Source organism: Canis aureus, chromosome 1 (assembly GCF_053574225.1).
Source record: "Canis aureus isolate CA01 chromosome 1, VMU_Caureus_v.1.0, whole genome shotgun sequence".
In the NCBI taxonomy this organism is placed as follows: Eukaryota; Metazoa; Chordata; class Mammalia; order Carnivora; family Canidae; genus Canis; species Canis aureus.
Window position 1 is genome coordinate 22,797,998 of NC_135611.1, and position 15,018 is coordinate 22,813,015.

At 36.6% G+C, this 15,018-nt stretch overlaps 1 protein-coding gene across 7 annotated transcripts in view; it reads right to left on the minus strand.

Annotated features, from left to right (window-relative positions):
- The window catches only part of DCC (DCC netrin 1 receptor), a 1,086,625-nt gene that overhangs the window by 586,000 nt on the left and 485,607 nt on the right, over positions 1-15,018 (minus strand). For all 7 annotated transcript variants that reach the window (XM_077892657.1, XM_077892647.1, XM_077892640.1 and 4 more), the window contains one exon: positions 3,495-3,779. In XM_077892657.1, the coding sequence (XP_077748783.1) occupies positions 3,495-3,779 (285 nt within the window). The remainder of the gene's footprint in view (positions 1-3,494; positions 3,780-15,018) is intronic.

Here is a 15,018-nt window from a genome sequence, read left to right on the forward strand (position 1 = left end):
CCGGTGGCCCCTCAATACCTCGTTCCCCATCACATGCAACAAAATACCTTAAACCATCTGAAAATTACTTAGTGATGTATTATCAATATTAAAAAAAAACAAAACCAAAAACAAAAACCTTTACAACAATTTAATATCAACTTACTCTGTTAAAAATGTACAATTCCTCATAAACAGTAATTCAATTTCTGTCTTAAAACATTAATCAATTACTGATTTCCCTACCTTTGAATGAAATAATTATTCATTTAATCTAGAAAATATAAAATGTTATGGGGAAATCTCATTTAAAAATCTGCAATTTATTTTGAACACAATAGCACCACTATTCCATACCCAGTCTCCGGTTAAATACCACCACCTAGCCTTTACTGAGCCTGGACCCCATCCTCTCCCTCATACGCCTTATGTGATATGCTTCCGAGACCTATCCTTAATTAAGATCTCCTCCCTCGTCTTCATTTCTGTACCCTGTCTGATGCTACTTCAGTAGCCACTATGGGTTAATTCCCTCCAGGTTAATGCCGCACATCCTATCTTATCTGCCTCCCTTCAGTTTATCTCCCATACTTCCAGTCTGTCTGCTCCTACCCTCCTGGTGCCCTATGACCCAGTTAAAAAGACTTAGTTCAGGTCCCCTGAAAAGCTATTATGTCTCCTTTCTCTATGCTGTGCTGGTGCTGCTCTTTTGTCCTGGTGTACACTTCCTTGCTTTTCAAAATTGGCACCTGGTGTTTCTCTTTATGTGAGGGAATGCCACTCTGTTTCTTCCTTTACAGCACAGTCTACTTGCTTTGCCTGTTTTCCCCACTACGCTATTGCTGTTTTAGGGCACAGTCTCCTGAGCTTGTATTCCTAGCAACCAGCACGATGACATGCATATAAAATTCAGTCAAATTTTGTTGAATAAGGTATTTATTTACTTAATAAATAGACTGACATTGCTTGTTGAAAAGCAACATCTCAAAAGAACTATTTGATTCTTAAAATCTGAATTTAATGGATCTCAGTTACTTGGTGACATTCAAGCATGAGCACTTAATATATAAAAGGGGCAATTTTTATTTTACATAAACCTGAATAGAATATCAGATTATATATTAATTAGTACTAGATGACTCTCTACACACATTAACATTTATGTTTCATGTGTTTCACAAAAACAGATAACATCATCAGTCAAGATGGTGCTTAAATGATCATGAAGGAGATATATCTTTTTAAAGAGTGGTGACCATTTGGGTACCACTTTGATGCTTATAAGAGATATTAATAATTTGATGGTTTCCTATTTTAATTCACTCCATCCTACCTGATTAAATAAGCACAAGAATAGAGAGTGGGTCATCTATCTATGTAATTTATTACTTCCTTAGATTGATACTTACAGAAAACAGAAATTGATTCAGAAAGGATTAGCTAGATTTAAAAAATGAGAAAACCATAAGTGGCAATTAAAAGAAACTGAGATTGACCTCCATCCATCCAATCATTCATTCTCTCACTCAATTTTGTGCTCGTTGTGGATCTGTGTATTTGACCTCGAAACCAACTTGCAAAGTCAAGGATAAACGGGACAAACATATGCTCCTTTAGCAGATCCTTATGTGGTCAATAGCATGTGAGACAGGTGTAACCAAGTATGGCAATAATGTGTGTGTATGTGTGTGTATGTATGTTTATTAGCCCACCTTCAAACTTTTCTTAAGTTTATATTTGAATTAACAGAACTTGGAGAAAATTTATCATTAACTATAATGACTTCAAAAAATTTCAGTTTCCATTCAGATAAAAAAATATCCACACATCTCCAAAGTACCCCAACATATTTTTGACTTAGCCAAACTAACAATATGAAATTTGGCTTTAATAAATCTCCACAGATTACAATGCAAATGTATCTTACAAGGTGAATAAATAAATGTAAATAGTGATTTGATGATTATGTCTCTGTGTCTTTCAAAACTTCCCATTTCACATTTAATATTTAATTAGTCCAATTTTATCCCTTAATACCTCTGGAAACAGACCTTTCAGTCATATTAAGATAGGCTAACATAGTCTTGCCAATTTTCTATGTGGCTTACCTAGGCTTCCCATCTGATTGACTTAGATGCATTATTAAGGACATATGAATATAAATATTTAAAAATATTTGTGTATCTAATGGATGCCTAAATAAATGCATGTGTGTGTTGGGAATAAATGCTACATTTGCATCTGTCACTGCCTAGTGGATGGAAAGAAACAGTGGTGCTGATGGTTATTGACACATTTATGTCAGAATCCCTGTGACTGATGGAAGAGAGAGTACACAAAAGAATTAGAAGAGGTTTCAGAGATGTCCTTATCAAAGTAGCTGGAAATGTTTAAATTGCCAGTGCACTTTTGAAGTGACTTAGAAATGTTACCCTCTACCTAGCTCAAGGACTTTGATAACTACACTCCACAAGCCAAGACAAAAGCCAACATCAATGCTTTGATAGTTAGCCTGCCACAACTACTCAAGTGTGTGCCTTCTTTGTGATGTTCAGAAGTGAGTCTTTGCAAACTCTACAAGTGTCACTAAGTGAGAAAGTAGATATTACATAGATAGAAGATAGTAGCAGTTATTGGAAGAGAAGAGATGTTAGAAAATCTCCAGTCTAACCTGGGTTATTTAGGAGAGGCAAAGGATCCCAGAGTCTTAGATGTGCCAGTGGAGAGAAAAGAAGGTAAGACATAGAGAGAAACAATGTTCCTTACCATACTAACAATAGTCACACTTTATTGTAATGACTTACACGTCCATATTCACCTAGAACTCTAATAAGCCAGGCTCTGTGTCAGTCTTAATCATTACTACATCCCTACACTTAGCATAATGCTTCTCAGAAATGAGTATATCAATTGATGAGTAAATGAATGTCCAGTATTAATCTGGGGAAGGTTCTTTATCTTGCAGAGCCCCACCTTCATCCTTGGAAAATGGGGATAATTGTCACTACCTCTTATAATGTTATCAGAGGAAAATAAAACAATACAATAATGATGCTTACCAGCGATCTTTACACAAAGAAGCACTCATTGCATATTAATGGGATGAGTGAATGCATCCATAAATGAAGCCAACTATAAGGAAAATATGTGTTTCTCTGAAAACTTCCACTATGAGACTGGGAAGAATAAGAAAAGCTTTTGGCATAGCCTCATTGAATGGTTCATTTAGAAAAAAAGAAAGAAAGAGAAAGAAAAAGAAAGAAAGAAAGAAAGAAAGAAAGAAAGAAAGAAAGAAAGAAAGAAGAAAAAGAAGAAAGAAAGAAAAAAGAAAGAAAGAAAGAAAGAAAGAGAAAGAAAGAAAGAAAGAAAGAAAGAAAGAAAGAAAGAAAGAAAATGCATATAAAACAAAACCCCAGAACTTAAAGACCATTACAAAGCATTTGCGAAAGGGAAAGTCGTGGTTCAAACTATTCCAAAGAACATAATTCTGAAGCAAAGAAAGAGCACAGCCATACCTGACAAAATTCTGACTTCTGCTTCATTTCCCGCTCTTGAGCTGGCTGGATTCCGGGCTAAGCACCGATAGATTCCAATGTCCCCTGGTTGAAGTCTGCTGATCTGCAAGGCTCCAGAGGGCAAGACCACCACCCGGGAGTCTCCTGGGATGGGAGGCAGGTCTTGTTGGTTTTTCTGCCAATGTATGGTTGGCATGGGCTCCCCAATGACGTCACACTTGAGTAGGACCGTGTCCCCCATAAAGCCTGTGACAGAATCTGTCTGGGACAGAAACCTCAGTGGTCCTAGGGGAAAAACAAGAAAGGAAGGATAATCTTTCAGATAAGGAATGATAATCACCAATGAAAATAATTACACCTGTATTCTTCATAGAAGATTGTATTTCATGTATTGTCAAATTTTATCTCCTTTGCTCTTCCTATCCTACCACGTTATGTGTCTGGCATTACAACAGTTACTGTAGCTTTTTTTTTTTTTTTTAAAAGGATGAAGATATTGCCATTAATCCCTAGAAGCTTATTATTTTGTCATTCTTAGTTCATAAAGCTGCTTTGTAAAATAAACAGAGTACACAGGATCATCCTAATTTTACACACAAGGAAATAAATTGAGGTTCAGAGAAATGGAATTCCACACACACATTCACACAATGCTACAAAGACCTGGTTATTTTATTTTATTTTATTTTATTTTTATTTTATTTTATTTTATTTTACTTTATATTTTATTATTTTATTTTATTTTATTATTTTATTTTATTTTATATTTATTATTTTTCAGCAGGCACTAAACTCAGTTGTGGAACTTGAATTCATGACCTTGAGATTAAGAGTCCTGTGCTCTACTGACTGAGCCAGCCAGGCACCCGAAGATCTAGTTCTTCTGAATCCTGGTCCTATGTGCTTCCAAATATAAGGCTTTGGACAAAGAACTATGAAGTTAAGGAGATTCACAAAAGACTGGTGATACGGCATAGCCTCCAGCCATTTCAAGAAAGATGAGTATCATTAACCACCAATTACAATAACAGAGAACACTCTTGTATGGGTGGACTGTTTAAGGTCAATGATTATCAGTATGTTCCATTTACGGTTGTGGAATACTGAGAAAATGAATTAGATTAGCTTATGTTTCTAACCTGGCTGGGCCATCTACTCTGCATGATTCCGTTGGCAACTTGTTTCATTTTTATGGGTGATAATATGGGGTAAGAGCTAACTCAACCCACACAACCACTGTGATGTTCATATACAATTAACTCATGAAAAAGATGCATTCATACGGATGATTAAGCAAATGCAGGGAAAAGAAAAAAAATAACAAAAAGAAAATAATTTGGCCATTACTGAGCATGAGCATGATGAAAAAGAAGTCTCTTACATCATGATGTTGCACATGAGAAGGGTAGAAAATATTTTTATCCTGCCCGCTTGAGCCCCCTTTTTGTGAACAGATGGATATTTATGACCCTAGGGCTTTAACCGAGAAAACGTTTTTTTAAATAATGACAAACAAACAAATTTGAATGAATTATGCCATCACTGATAGAACATTAGCAATTTTATTTTCTAGAGTTCATTTAATTAAATAATTTTAAATTCCTTGATTCATGTTTCATTCAATACAGTTATACTCCAATATTTTGATTTTCACTTGTATCTTACTGGAATTGTTTTCATTGCATGTGCATTTCATTATAAAACTTAATTCATTCATCATTTTGGGGTTCATCTCAAGGTTTCCTGATCATATTTTATGTTACTGTGATTTTTTTTTAATTTTATAGATTTGTTTTAACTAACTCAAAATTTCCTAGGTCCGGGATCAAATTTTACCAATAAATCTTCCATGAATATGTAGTCAATAACAAATTCTACTTGTGCTCAGTTTTAACTACTATTAGTTTTATTTTGGGTCTATTAATTCTCACAAACCTAAATTTCATGACAATCTGATAAAAATTGTGTTGGAGTCCAAAGGGGAAAGGCAAGATGACTTAGTTTAAACATCATAATTTAATACGGGAGACAATCATAAATGCTGTAGAAAAGTCTCCTTCCCTAGGTGATAGTGGAATCCCATATCTCTTTCAGATATTAGAATATTTGAGCCACCAGATAACTGAATCTATGAAATAGGAAATTATAGCAATATCATACATGGGATATATAGATGCTGCCAAAGATGGTTTACCACTCATTATACCTTCGTTCACATTAACAGACCTGCAGATCTATAAATGCAGTATTAAGATTGTTCTTTAGTACAAACGATTAATTCTAGACCATGCAGAACCATTCATACATGGGCAAATATTAATTTATCAATCAAAATTTATCCTACATATAAGGTACTAAAATTATTCATCTGGATCCCCAGTTGAGGCTTTTGAATCTGGATCCATAGACTTGTCTCCACACAACAAATGTATCTACAGGGAGTGCCAGCCACATGCATAATTATATTCTTATTTATTATCCAGAATTAATAACTATGCTAGATTTACCACTGAGTAAAGAACAAAAGGAATCTGTTAACTTGTGTCCTGGCTCATTGTTCAAAGTCCAGGTTCTACACTCTTTGTAATGTAGTGTCTAGAGTCTATTCAAAAGAAGAACACTAATCTACACCTGATTGCTAAAGTATAGATTTAAAGCAAGTATTTAAACAGAGAATGGCTTGTACATACCGCACAAGGCAAAACTGCAATGAGTAGTTGGTCAGATTGTGTGAGGGTTATATAGGACAATAGATTTTCAAACATTTTTTTTTTATTTAATAGTTTTTTTCTTGGTCTCCACATCTCATACTTTATTTTGTAGTCAAGGAAATAAATATGCAAATTATGTTTTATAAAACATAGGTAAGAGTAAAATATTTTGCATAAGTTGATAAAATAACTGGATACTTATATATATTTAGCTATACAGTCTCGTTTAAGTCATACACATTGGATACAGTTCTCAACACCTATTTTACATCTAAATGTATGTGATATTCCAAAAACTCACTAAGTTCTAGAGAATAAATAAAATAGAATGAAATATTAAATGAAAGAGTATAAGCACACCTTGGAGATATTGTAGGTTCAGTTCTAGAGCACCTCAATAAAGTGAATATTGTAATAAGGCAAGTTAAATGAACTTTTTATTTTCCTGGTTCATATAAAAGTTATGTTTACACTGCATTATCATCTAGTAAGTGTCCAAAAACATTATGCAACATATCTTAATTTGAAAGTATTTTCTTGCCCCAAAGTGCTAAGCATTATCTGGGCTTTCAGCAAGTTGAAATCTTTTTTTGCCGGTAGACGGTCTTGCCTTTCTGTTGATGGCTGCTGACTGATTGGTGGTGGTTGCTGAAGGCTTCGGTGGCTGCAGCAATTTCTTAAAATAAGACAATAATCAAGTTTGTTGCATTGATTGATTGTTCCTTTCAGGAACAATTTCTCTGTAGCACGTGATAATATTTGATAAAATTTTACCCACAGTAGAACTTCTTTCAAAACTGGAGTCAGAAAAAAATCAAACCAAACCAAACCAAAAGAAACAAACAAACAAAAAACAGGAGTCAGTCCTCTCAAACTCTGCAGCTGCTTTTTCAACTAAGTTTATGTAATGTCCCAAATTCTTGATTTTCATTTCAATAATTTTCACAGCATCTTCACCCCGAGTAGATTCCATCTCAAAAAACCACTTTCTTTGCTCATCCATAAGAGGTGACTACTCATCTATTCAATTTTTATCAAATTGCAAAAATCAGTCATGGCACCACTTCTAATTCTAGTTCCTTTGTTATTTCCACCACATCTGTAGTTACTTTCTCCACTGAAATCTTGAACCCCTTCAACTCATCCATGAGGGTTGGAATTAACTTATTCCAAACTCCTACTAATGTTGGTATTTTGACCTCTTCTCATGAATCACATACGTGATTAGTGGCATCTAGAATGGTGAACCCCTTCCAGGTTTTTAGCTGACTGCCCTGTTGTGTCAGAGGAGTCACTATCTATGGCAACTATTGCCTTATAAAATGAATTTCTTAAATAAGACTTGAAAGTCAGAATTACTCTCTGGCCTATGGGCTGCAGAATAAATGTTGTGCTAGCAGGCATGAAAACATTAATCTTGCTGTGACTCTCCACCAGAGCTCTTGAGTGACCAGATGCATTGACAAAGAGCAGTAATATTTTGAAATGATTTTTTTCTCTGGGCAGTATGTCTCAACAGTAGGCTTAAAATATTCAGTAAACCATGTTGTAAACGCATGTGTTGTCATCCAGGCTTTGTTGTTCCATTTACAGAGCATAGGCAGGTGGATTTAGCACAATTCTTAAGAGCCCCAGAATTTTCAGAATGGTAAATGAGCCTCGCCTTCAACTTAAATTCATTAGATACAATAGCCCCTAATAAGAGAGTCAGGCTGTCCTTTGAAGCTTGGCCTTCCACTCTCCAGGCATGAAAGTCCTAGATAACATCTTCTTCCAATAGAAGGAAATCTTGTCTACATTGGAAATCTGTTGTCTAGAGTAGCCACCTTCATTAATTATTTTAGCTAGACCTTCTGGATAACTTGCCGCAGCTTTTATATCACCATTTGCTGTTTCTTCTTGAATTTTGATATTATTAACATGGATTCTTTCCTTAAAATCCATTGAACAACCACGGCTAGCTCCAAACTTCTCTTCTGCAGCTTTTTCACCCCTCTCAGCCTTCATAGAATTGAAGAGATTTAGGATCCTGCTTTGTTTTTAGGCTTTGGCTTAAGAGAATGTTGTGGCTGCTGTGAGTATCTATCCAGACCACTAAACTTTCTCTGTATCAGCAGTAAGTCTGTTTCACTTTCTTATCATTTGTATGTTCACAGGAATAGCATGTTTAAATTCCTTCAAGAGCTTTTCCTCCACATTCACAATCTGGTTGATAGTTTGGGGCAAGAGGCCTAGCTTTTGGGTTGTCTTGGCTTCTGATTTACCTTTCTCACTAAGCTTACTAATTTCTAGCTTTTGTTTTAATAGGAGAGATGTATTACTTTTCCTTTTGAACACTTAGAGGCCACTAGAAAGTTATTCATTGGTCTAATTTCAATATTATTGTGTCTCAGGGAACAGGAAGACCCGAAAAGAGGGAAAAATGTGCAGGAATGGCCTGTTGACAGAGCAATCAGAGCACACAGAACATTTATAGATTAAGTTTGCCATCTTATGTGAGTGTGGTTCATGGCACCTCAAAATAATTACAATCATAACATCAAAATCACTGATCATGGATGAGCATCACAAATATAATAATAATGAAAAAAGTTCGAAACACTAGAGGATTGCTGAAATGTGACAGAGACACAAAGTGAACAGATGCTATTGGAGAAATGGGGCCAATGGACTAGTGTGACACAGGTTTGCCACAAACCTTAGATCTGTAAAAAATGCAGTATTTAGGAAGCAAAATAAAGCAAAGCGCAATAAAAAGAGGTATAGCTGAATTCAAGCTGATATTTCCTTTACATAAACCTCAACTGGAGGTAGAGGAATCATACACATGACATACGATTGTATATCCATAAATTAGACTTAACGGAATTGACCAATATTCCACGTGCTCTTTCAGTATGTGCTCTATGATTATTTCATATTTTAATAAATGAGGTCAGAATTGCATCCTATTTAAAATTTAATGATGTAATAATGTTTGAAAAGTTCAAATTTTGATTTTTTGACACGGTGAGCAATTATAAACATGATCTGCAGCTTTTTCTTTTTGTCTCTGCAAAGCAAACCCAACACATCAAAAAGCAATTGTTTAAGTTTACAAGGCTCTCTATGGCTTAAATTAACGCTCCCAATATTATGCCGAATTTTAGCAGTCACATCTCCTGGTGGTGTATACGACCCAACAACAGTATTAAAAGAAGAAGTTATAGGCTATCACCATAGTACAATATTTTCAAGGTATGAGTATGAGCACCTAGTAATGAACATTAAACTCACTGTAACTCGTAGAAATGAAGTACAGTATTTTCGGAAGAGCCATTTAATGCTCTAAGGCAATACAAATGATTCCATGCTTCATTCATAGAGAGATCCAAGTTTAATTCTAACTGGATCCTCATGATAAATAGTTTCCTGATCCACAACAGCTTTTCCTGAAAAAAGTTTGACTCCGACACATCTGATCCATTGTAATCATAGCACAAGTGATCTTCCGGTGTCTACTCTTTTCTCACAGTAATATATTCCAAATATAGTAAAAGATCGGTGTTCCTAAATCACCAAAGTTTTTGCTTCACTTAAGAAACTCCAATGTCCCCAGTTTTTTCTAGTATTGTCTTGTACCCTAGATGCTGATACCCGAGAATCTAGCACAAGGCACTTTCCAGGCCCATCTGCCACAATTCCTACGAAATAATTATTGGATCTATTGAACTGGTCTGCTCCCTAAACCTGCTTTCTCTTAACTGTATTTCTCATGTTTCCTCTAAAGAGGGAAATATCTACATATTAAAACTGTAGTTATTCTTAAGGTACTGACTCAAAAAAAAAAGAAAAAAAAACTTTTTTCTCAAATCTTGCTTCCTGGAAATCATCTCAGTATCTTTGGAATTTTTATAGCACCGGTAACTTATAAATAATATGACAAAGCCAATTATATCACTAGAAGGCTGAAAGATGTTTATATGTTTGTATATGTGGAGTTTTGGGGCAGGGCAAGTGGTATCTTATGTCTCCAGAATATATCAAATATCTACTGAAAGAAAATACACAAATATTTGTTGAGGTTCTAGGTGACTCTAAATGTTTAAAAAGAGCACTGAAACCTCTAAACATTGATAATTGCATTTGAGTGTTGGCTCTATCACAGTCTAACATACTCAGTGGCAGTCTGGGACGGTAAAGAAGGAAACATGGATGTCAGATTATCTGGGGTCCCTTCTCTGCTTCACCAGTTAACCAGCTGGGTGGCTTCAGGTAAGGTCTCAGTTTTTATCATTTGCACTATTATAAGTACCTTTAGAAATCACCTCACTCAATCCTCACAACAGACCTGTAAGTGTCACTGTCTCTCCTTCACAGATGGAACTAGAATAGGAGCAAAACTCATTCAAAGGTTTACCGTAGTAGGGTTGTTTGTTTTAGTACTGAATTATTGTACTTCTTAAAACATCTTATTTCCCCAACCCATGGAAATGTCTCAAGAGGCGTTTCTTCTATAGATCAGTACCCCCGTACTCCTCAACCCCCAGGAAGCTGCACAGTGCTGGACACACTGTGTGGCTGAGTAAGCACATTGTGCCCTGGATTGAATTCTTACAGACAAACGTCAGCCTAAAATATGGCACTACTAAAAATTGCATATGAGCTTTCTTTTTCTTTTTTGTTTAATAAATTTATTTTGAGGCCTTTCACTGTTAGCCTTGGAGGAAAGGCCGTTTCCAAGAATAAACTGCAGTCAAAGTTCTTACCCCCGTACTTAGTCTGACCCAGGATGTATGGCAGCTTTCAGTCTACCAACATCTGAATTCCTTGCAAGTGTCCCCTACCAGTCACCTTGCAGGTTCACACAACTAACAAGGACCAGCACGCACTTCTGGAGGGATTAGTTTGGGAACTGTTAAAAGGAAAGAACATATTGCTTTGTATTTGGAAAAGTCAGACATGTATGGCTCCACTTTATCTCCTGTCCCAGAAATTATAAACCCAGACCCTTATAATTCAAGTTTTATAAGTTCCTAATAGTCAGAAAACGTGCCTGGGCTTCGGGATCAGAAATTTTATTGATGTCAACTCTCCTAATTATAATTGCACAGTAAGTATTAAGTGCTGTTAGCAAGAGATAGACAACCATTACGCAAGTACCATGGATAAATGGGTCTCACCCTGTTTATTTTGATTTTTGTAAAAGATCCTTCAGTTATTCTTTAGTACTGGTTTTAATAGTAAAAGAATTCATTAAGGGCCCATTTATATATGTTACTTTTTTGATGCTGCTCGAGGCCTGTTAAAGAGCCATAACCACAATTCTTTCCCAGAACATTTACGACCTACCCATGCAAGGAAGAGTGAAGGTTTTGCTCTTTTAAGCTCTTCACTAACACAGCCCTTGAACACCCGGGACTTAACAGTGCCCAGTGCCATACCAGAATTCTCAGTTCCTTGGAGAGGCAACTCCCCTAAGCCTAGATAGAACCAGTCATCTCTAGTTGTCTCCTTTGAAGCACTCACTTCAACTGTTATTAATTAACGCTGGCATTGATTTAACAGCCATCTTCCTGGCTAATCTGCAAAACTCCACAAATGTAAGGCTAGGTCTATTGCATTCTGCACTCAGACTTAGCACAGTGCATGGCATATCATTGTCCATCAAATAGTTGTTGAATGAAAAAATGTATTACCCATAAGATATTTGGTTTAGGCAAATATCCCAGGGTCTAAACATTGCAGAGTCTAGGAAGGATAGCAATGGTTAGGTTGGCAAAAAGATAGGGAGAAACTAGGTATTTCTTCAGGGGATGTGAAAAAGAGCAAAGACTGATGTACATACGGGAAGTCAAACCATGAAGGCTTTCATTTGAAAGATTGGGGTAGGGGGGTTGGACTGACTGACTACGCTTAGTGCATCCATCCATGAACATTTTAACCAACTAATGTAAGTTTATATTGTCAATGGGTGATATCCATTCTGAATGAAATTTCCCTATCCTCCCTTGCTTCCAAATCACTGCCCCTGGAAGGAAGTTACCAGTGGTTTGGGGGCAAGCCCCTGCCCAGCCTCTGCCTGAGCAAGGGCTGCAGCCATCAGTCAAGTTCCAGCCAATACCTATTTCCTCAGGAGTTAGGCACAACCCAAACTGCTGGCTGTCACGGAGGCAGTAGAAATGTTAATAGCAAAAGCAGCAAACATTTTTCATTTAGGCTTTTCCTTTGTGATGCTAAAAAAGTGAGGTAAAATATCACCATGGCAATGAATGAAAAGCTGTTAAATCTGCAGGGACATCAAAAGTGTTAGGCTCCCAGAATTAAAATAATGAGAACAATAGTCTCTCTGGACCCTTCCACCCGTGTATATACACACTACACAGACTATGAGAAACCTTTCTATCAGATCCAGAGAGTCAGAAAGTTTGAATATCTTAGCTGTGCACTTTCATTCATTGAATTCTAAACTACTTTGGCTTTTAAGCAAACGTAGAAATAAAGCATTTCACAGTCCAGGTTTATGCCAAGACTCTCTGCCTCTAGGGAGGCCCCCATCCACGTGCACACCCTTAGACTAGGCCTATTCCTTTTTAAAAATTCTAATCTGAAAATGGCACATTCTTCTGCTTTGCCCTCTAGCCTCTTTGGCAGACTATCAGGATCCCCATCTCCTCCTATGGAAGGTCTAATTATTAAGTAATTAAAATGCATTTAATAAAAAGAGACTTATCAATTGGGGGACAGACTTTAGGGCTGGAAACATGCCTCGCTTTTAAATATTCAACAATGTGGTGATATTCTACACCTGCCAGAAAGCTGCTGTAAATGCTTTGTTTGCTCCAAATTAAAGCCTTGAGGCTATGTCCCTTCAAAGCCAGGACCTTGTTTGCCCTCGTTTAATTCACAAATTAGCTGACGGGAAGAGAATAAAGGTAATCCAAAGAGAAGTTCTCTAGATTTGGTCCTTTTCAGAAGCCAGAAGACCAATAAAGGATTCTTAGAATTTGTTATAGCATATTTCCGCCAGCATGTCCCTCTGAGAGTTATCATTTCCCCCTTTTTTTTTTTTTTGGATTTTTGTTTTAGCTTCATTCTCATTGGCAAAATTGCCAATAGATAGTTGGCAAAAGAGCAGTTGCTCAAAGGTGGCAATGCAAAACAAATCTAGTGAGTATGTCCGGTGGGTGCCAGCCATACTCTCCTAATGTATGATTTTATAAGAAACATCCATGTGGCTAATTAGTTGAACCTCAGAAGGATGGATGAAACAGAAGTATGAAATGAAAAGGAAAATCATATACTCAAGAATGGCAGCACACAATAAACTCATCCCCTAGGCCAAAAGTAGTCAGAGACATGTCATCAAAGAAATGTTTCTCAGAATCACCTTTGGGGTCTGTTCACTATAAATGTTCTGAAGGACTGGTACTTTTCCCAATCCTTAAAGACCAATTAGACATAAGGCTTGGGACCAGGTGGTCATTTGGGGTATCCTATATCTATGAGTGATCAAGAGCCAGTTTGAATGCTGATCTATCATAATCTCACCAAGCAGCCTTGCTGGACTCTTGGTCTTCAAATCTATGGAGTAATTCAGGAGTCTCCAAACCATTCTTTTAAGTAACATAGCTAGGGCCTCTGATAGCCTGCATGGTGCCTTTATAAGTACTGGGAAGGAGTGATCTTTGAAGAGATGAAATTTTAAAAGGTGCTCCATAGGATCGGCCAGCTATCCAGAGCTGGATTTCAGCTCCACACCTCAACTCTTCTCTAAAGACTGTTACCAGATATGAATTACACCATGTGCCATCGGCCTTGCTCCTGCTGATTTCATTATCCACAATCAGACAAGCATGATTCAGCCCCTCCAAGTCTTTTGTTAACTTCAACATCAAAAGAGGTAGATTCTGGAAGCACTCATCTAGGTAGCATTAATAGCTTTTCCTTCATTCATCTGAGTTATTATAGAACATCTATTTCCCAGCACAAGATTAAATAATGAAGAAAGCTTTACCACCTTTTCCTCAAACTTGCATGTTATTGTCTTCTTGAATATAGATCCTCCATAAAACCTAATCAAATTATATTGAATATCAATGTCATTATTGTACCTGAAGTTTAGAATAGAATCCATTTTAACAGAAAAAGTTATATAGCAATCCCTGTATAGTGGCAGCTGCCTTTCCTCTTAGCCTTACTGTCATATCTCTGATGACTGAAACTGGTCATTACCCGTATGGATGTGTTATGCCAAGTGGAAACTCATATTTATGGTGAAGATCAATTAGGAGTTGTTTGCTTATTTTATTTTATTATAGGATTTTCATATGGCATTTTAACGGGATTTTTTTTTAATGGATCAACTTCCAATATAGAAGTGTTTGTTAGAAATCAAAAACTGAAAATACAGTTGACTCTTCAACAATGCAGGGGTTAAAGGATGCCATTCCTCCTGTGCAGTCAAAAATCCAAATATGATGTTGGCTTCCCAAAAACTTAACTACTAATAGCTTACTGTTGCCTGAGAGCCTGATCAATAACATGAACTCCTGGGATCCCTGGGTGGCGCAGCGGTTTGGCGCCTGCCTTTGGCCCAGGGCGCGATCCTGGAGACCCAGGATCGAATCCCACATTGGGCTCCCGGTGCATGGAGCCTGCTTCTCCCTCTGCCTGTGTCTCTGCCTCTCTCTCTCTCTCTCTCTCTCTCTCTCTGTGTGACTATCATAAATAAATAAAAATTAAAAAAAAACATGAACTGTCAATTAACAAATACCTTGTATATGTATCATATATTGTATTCTTACAATAAACTAGAGAAAAGAAATTGTTAT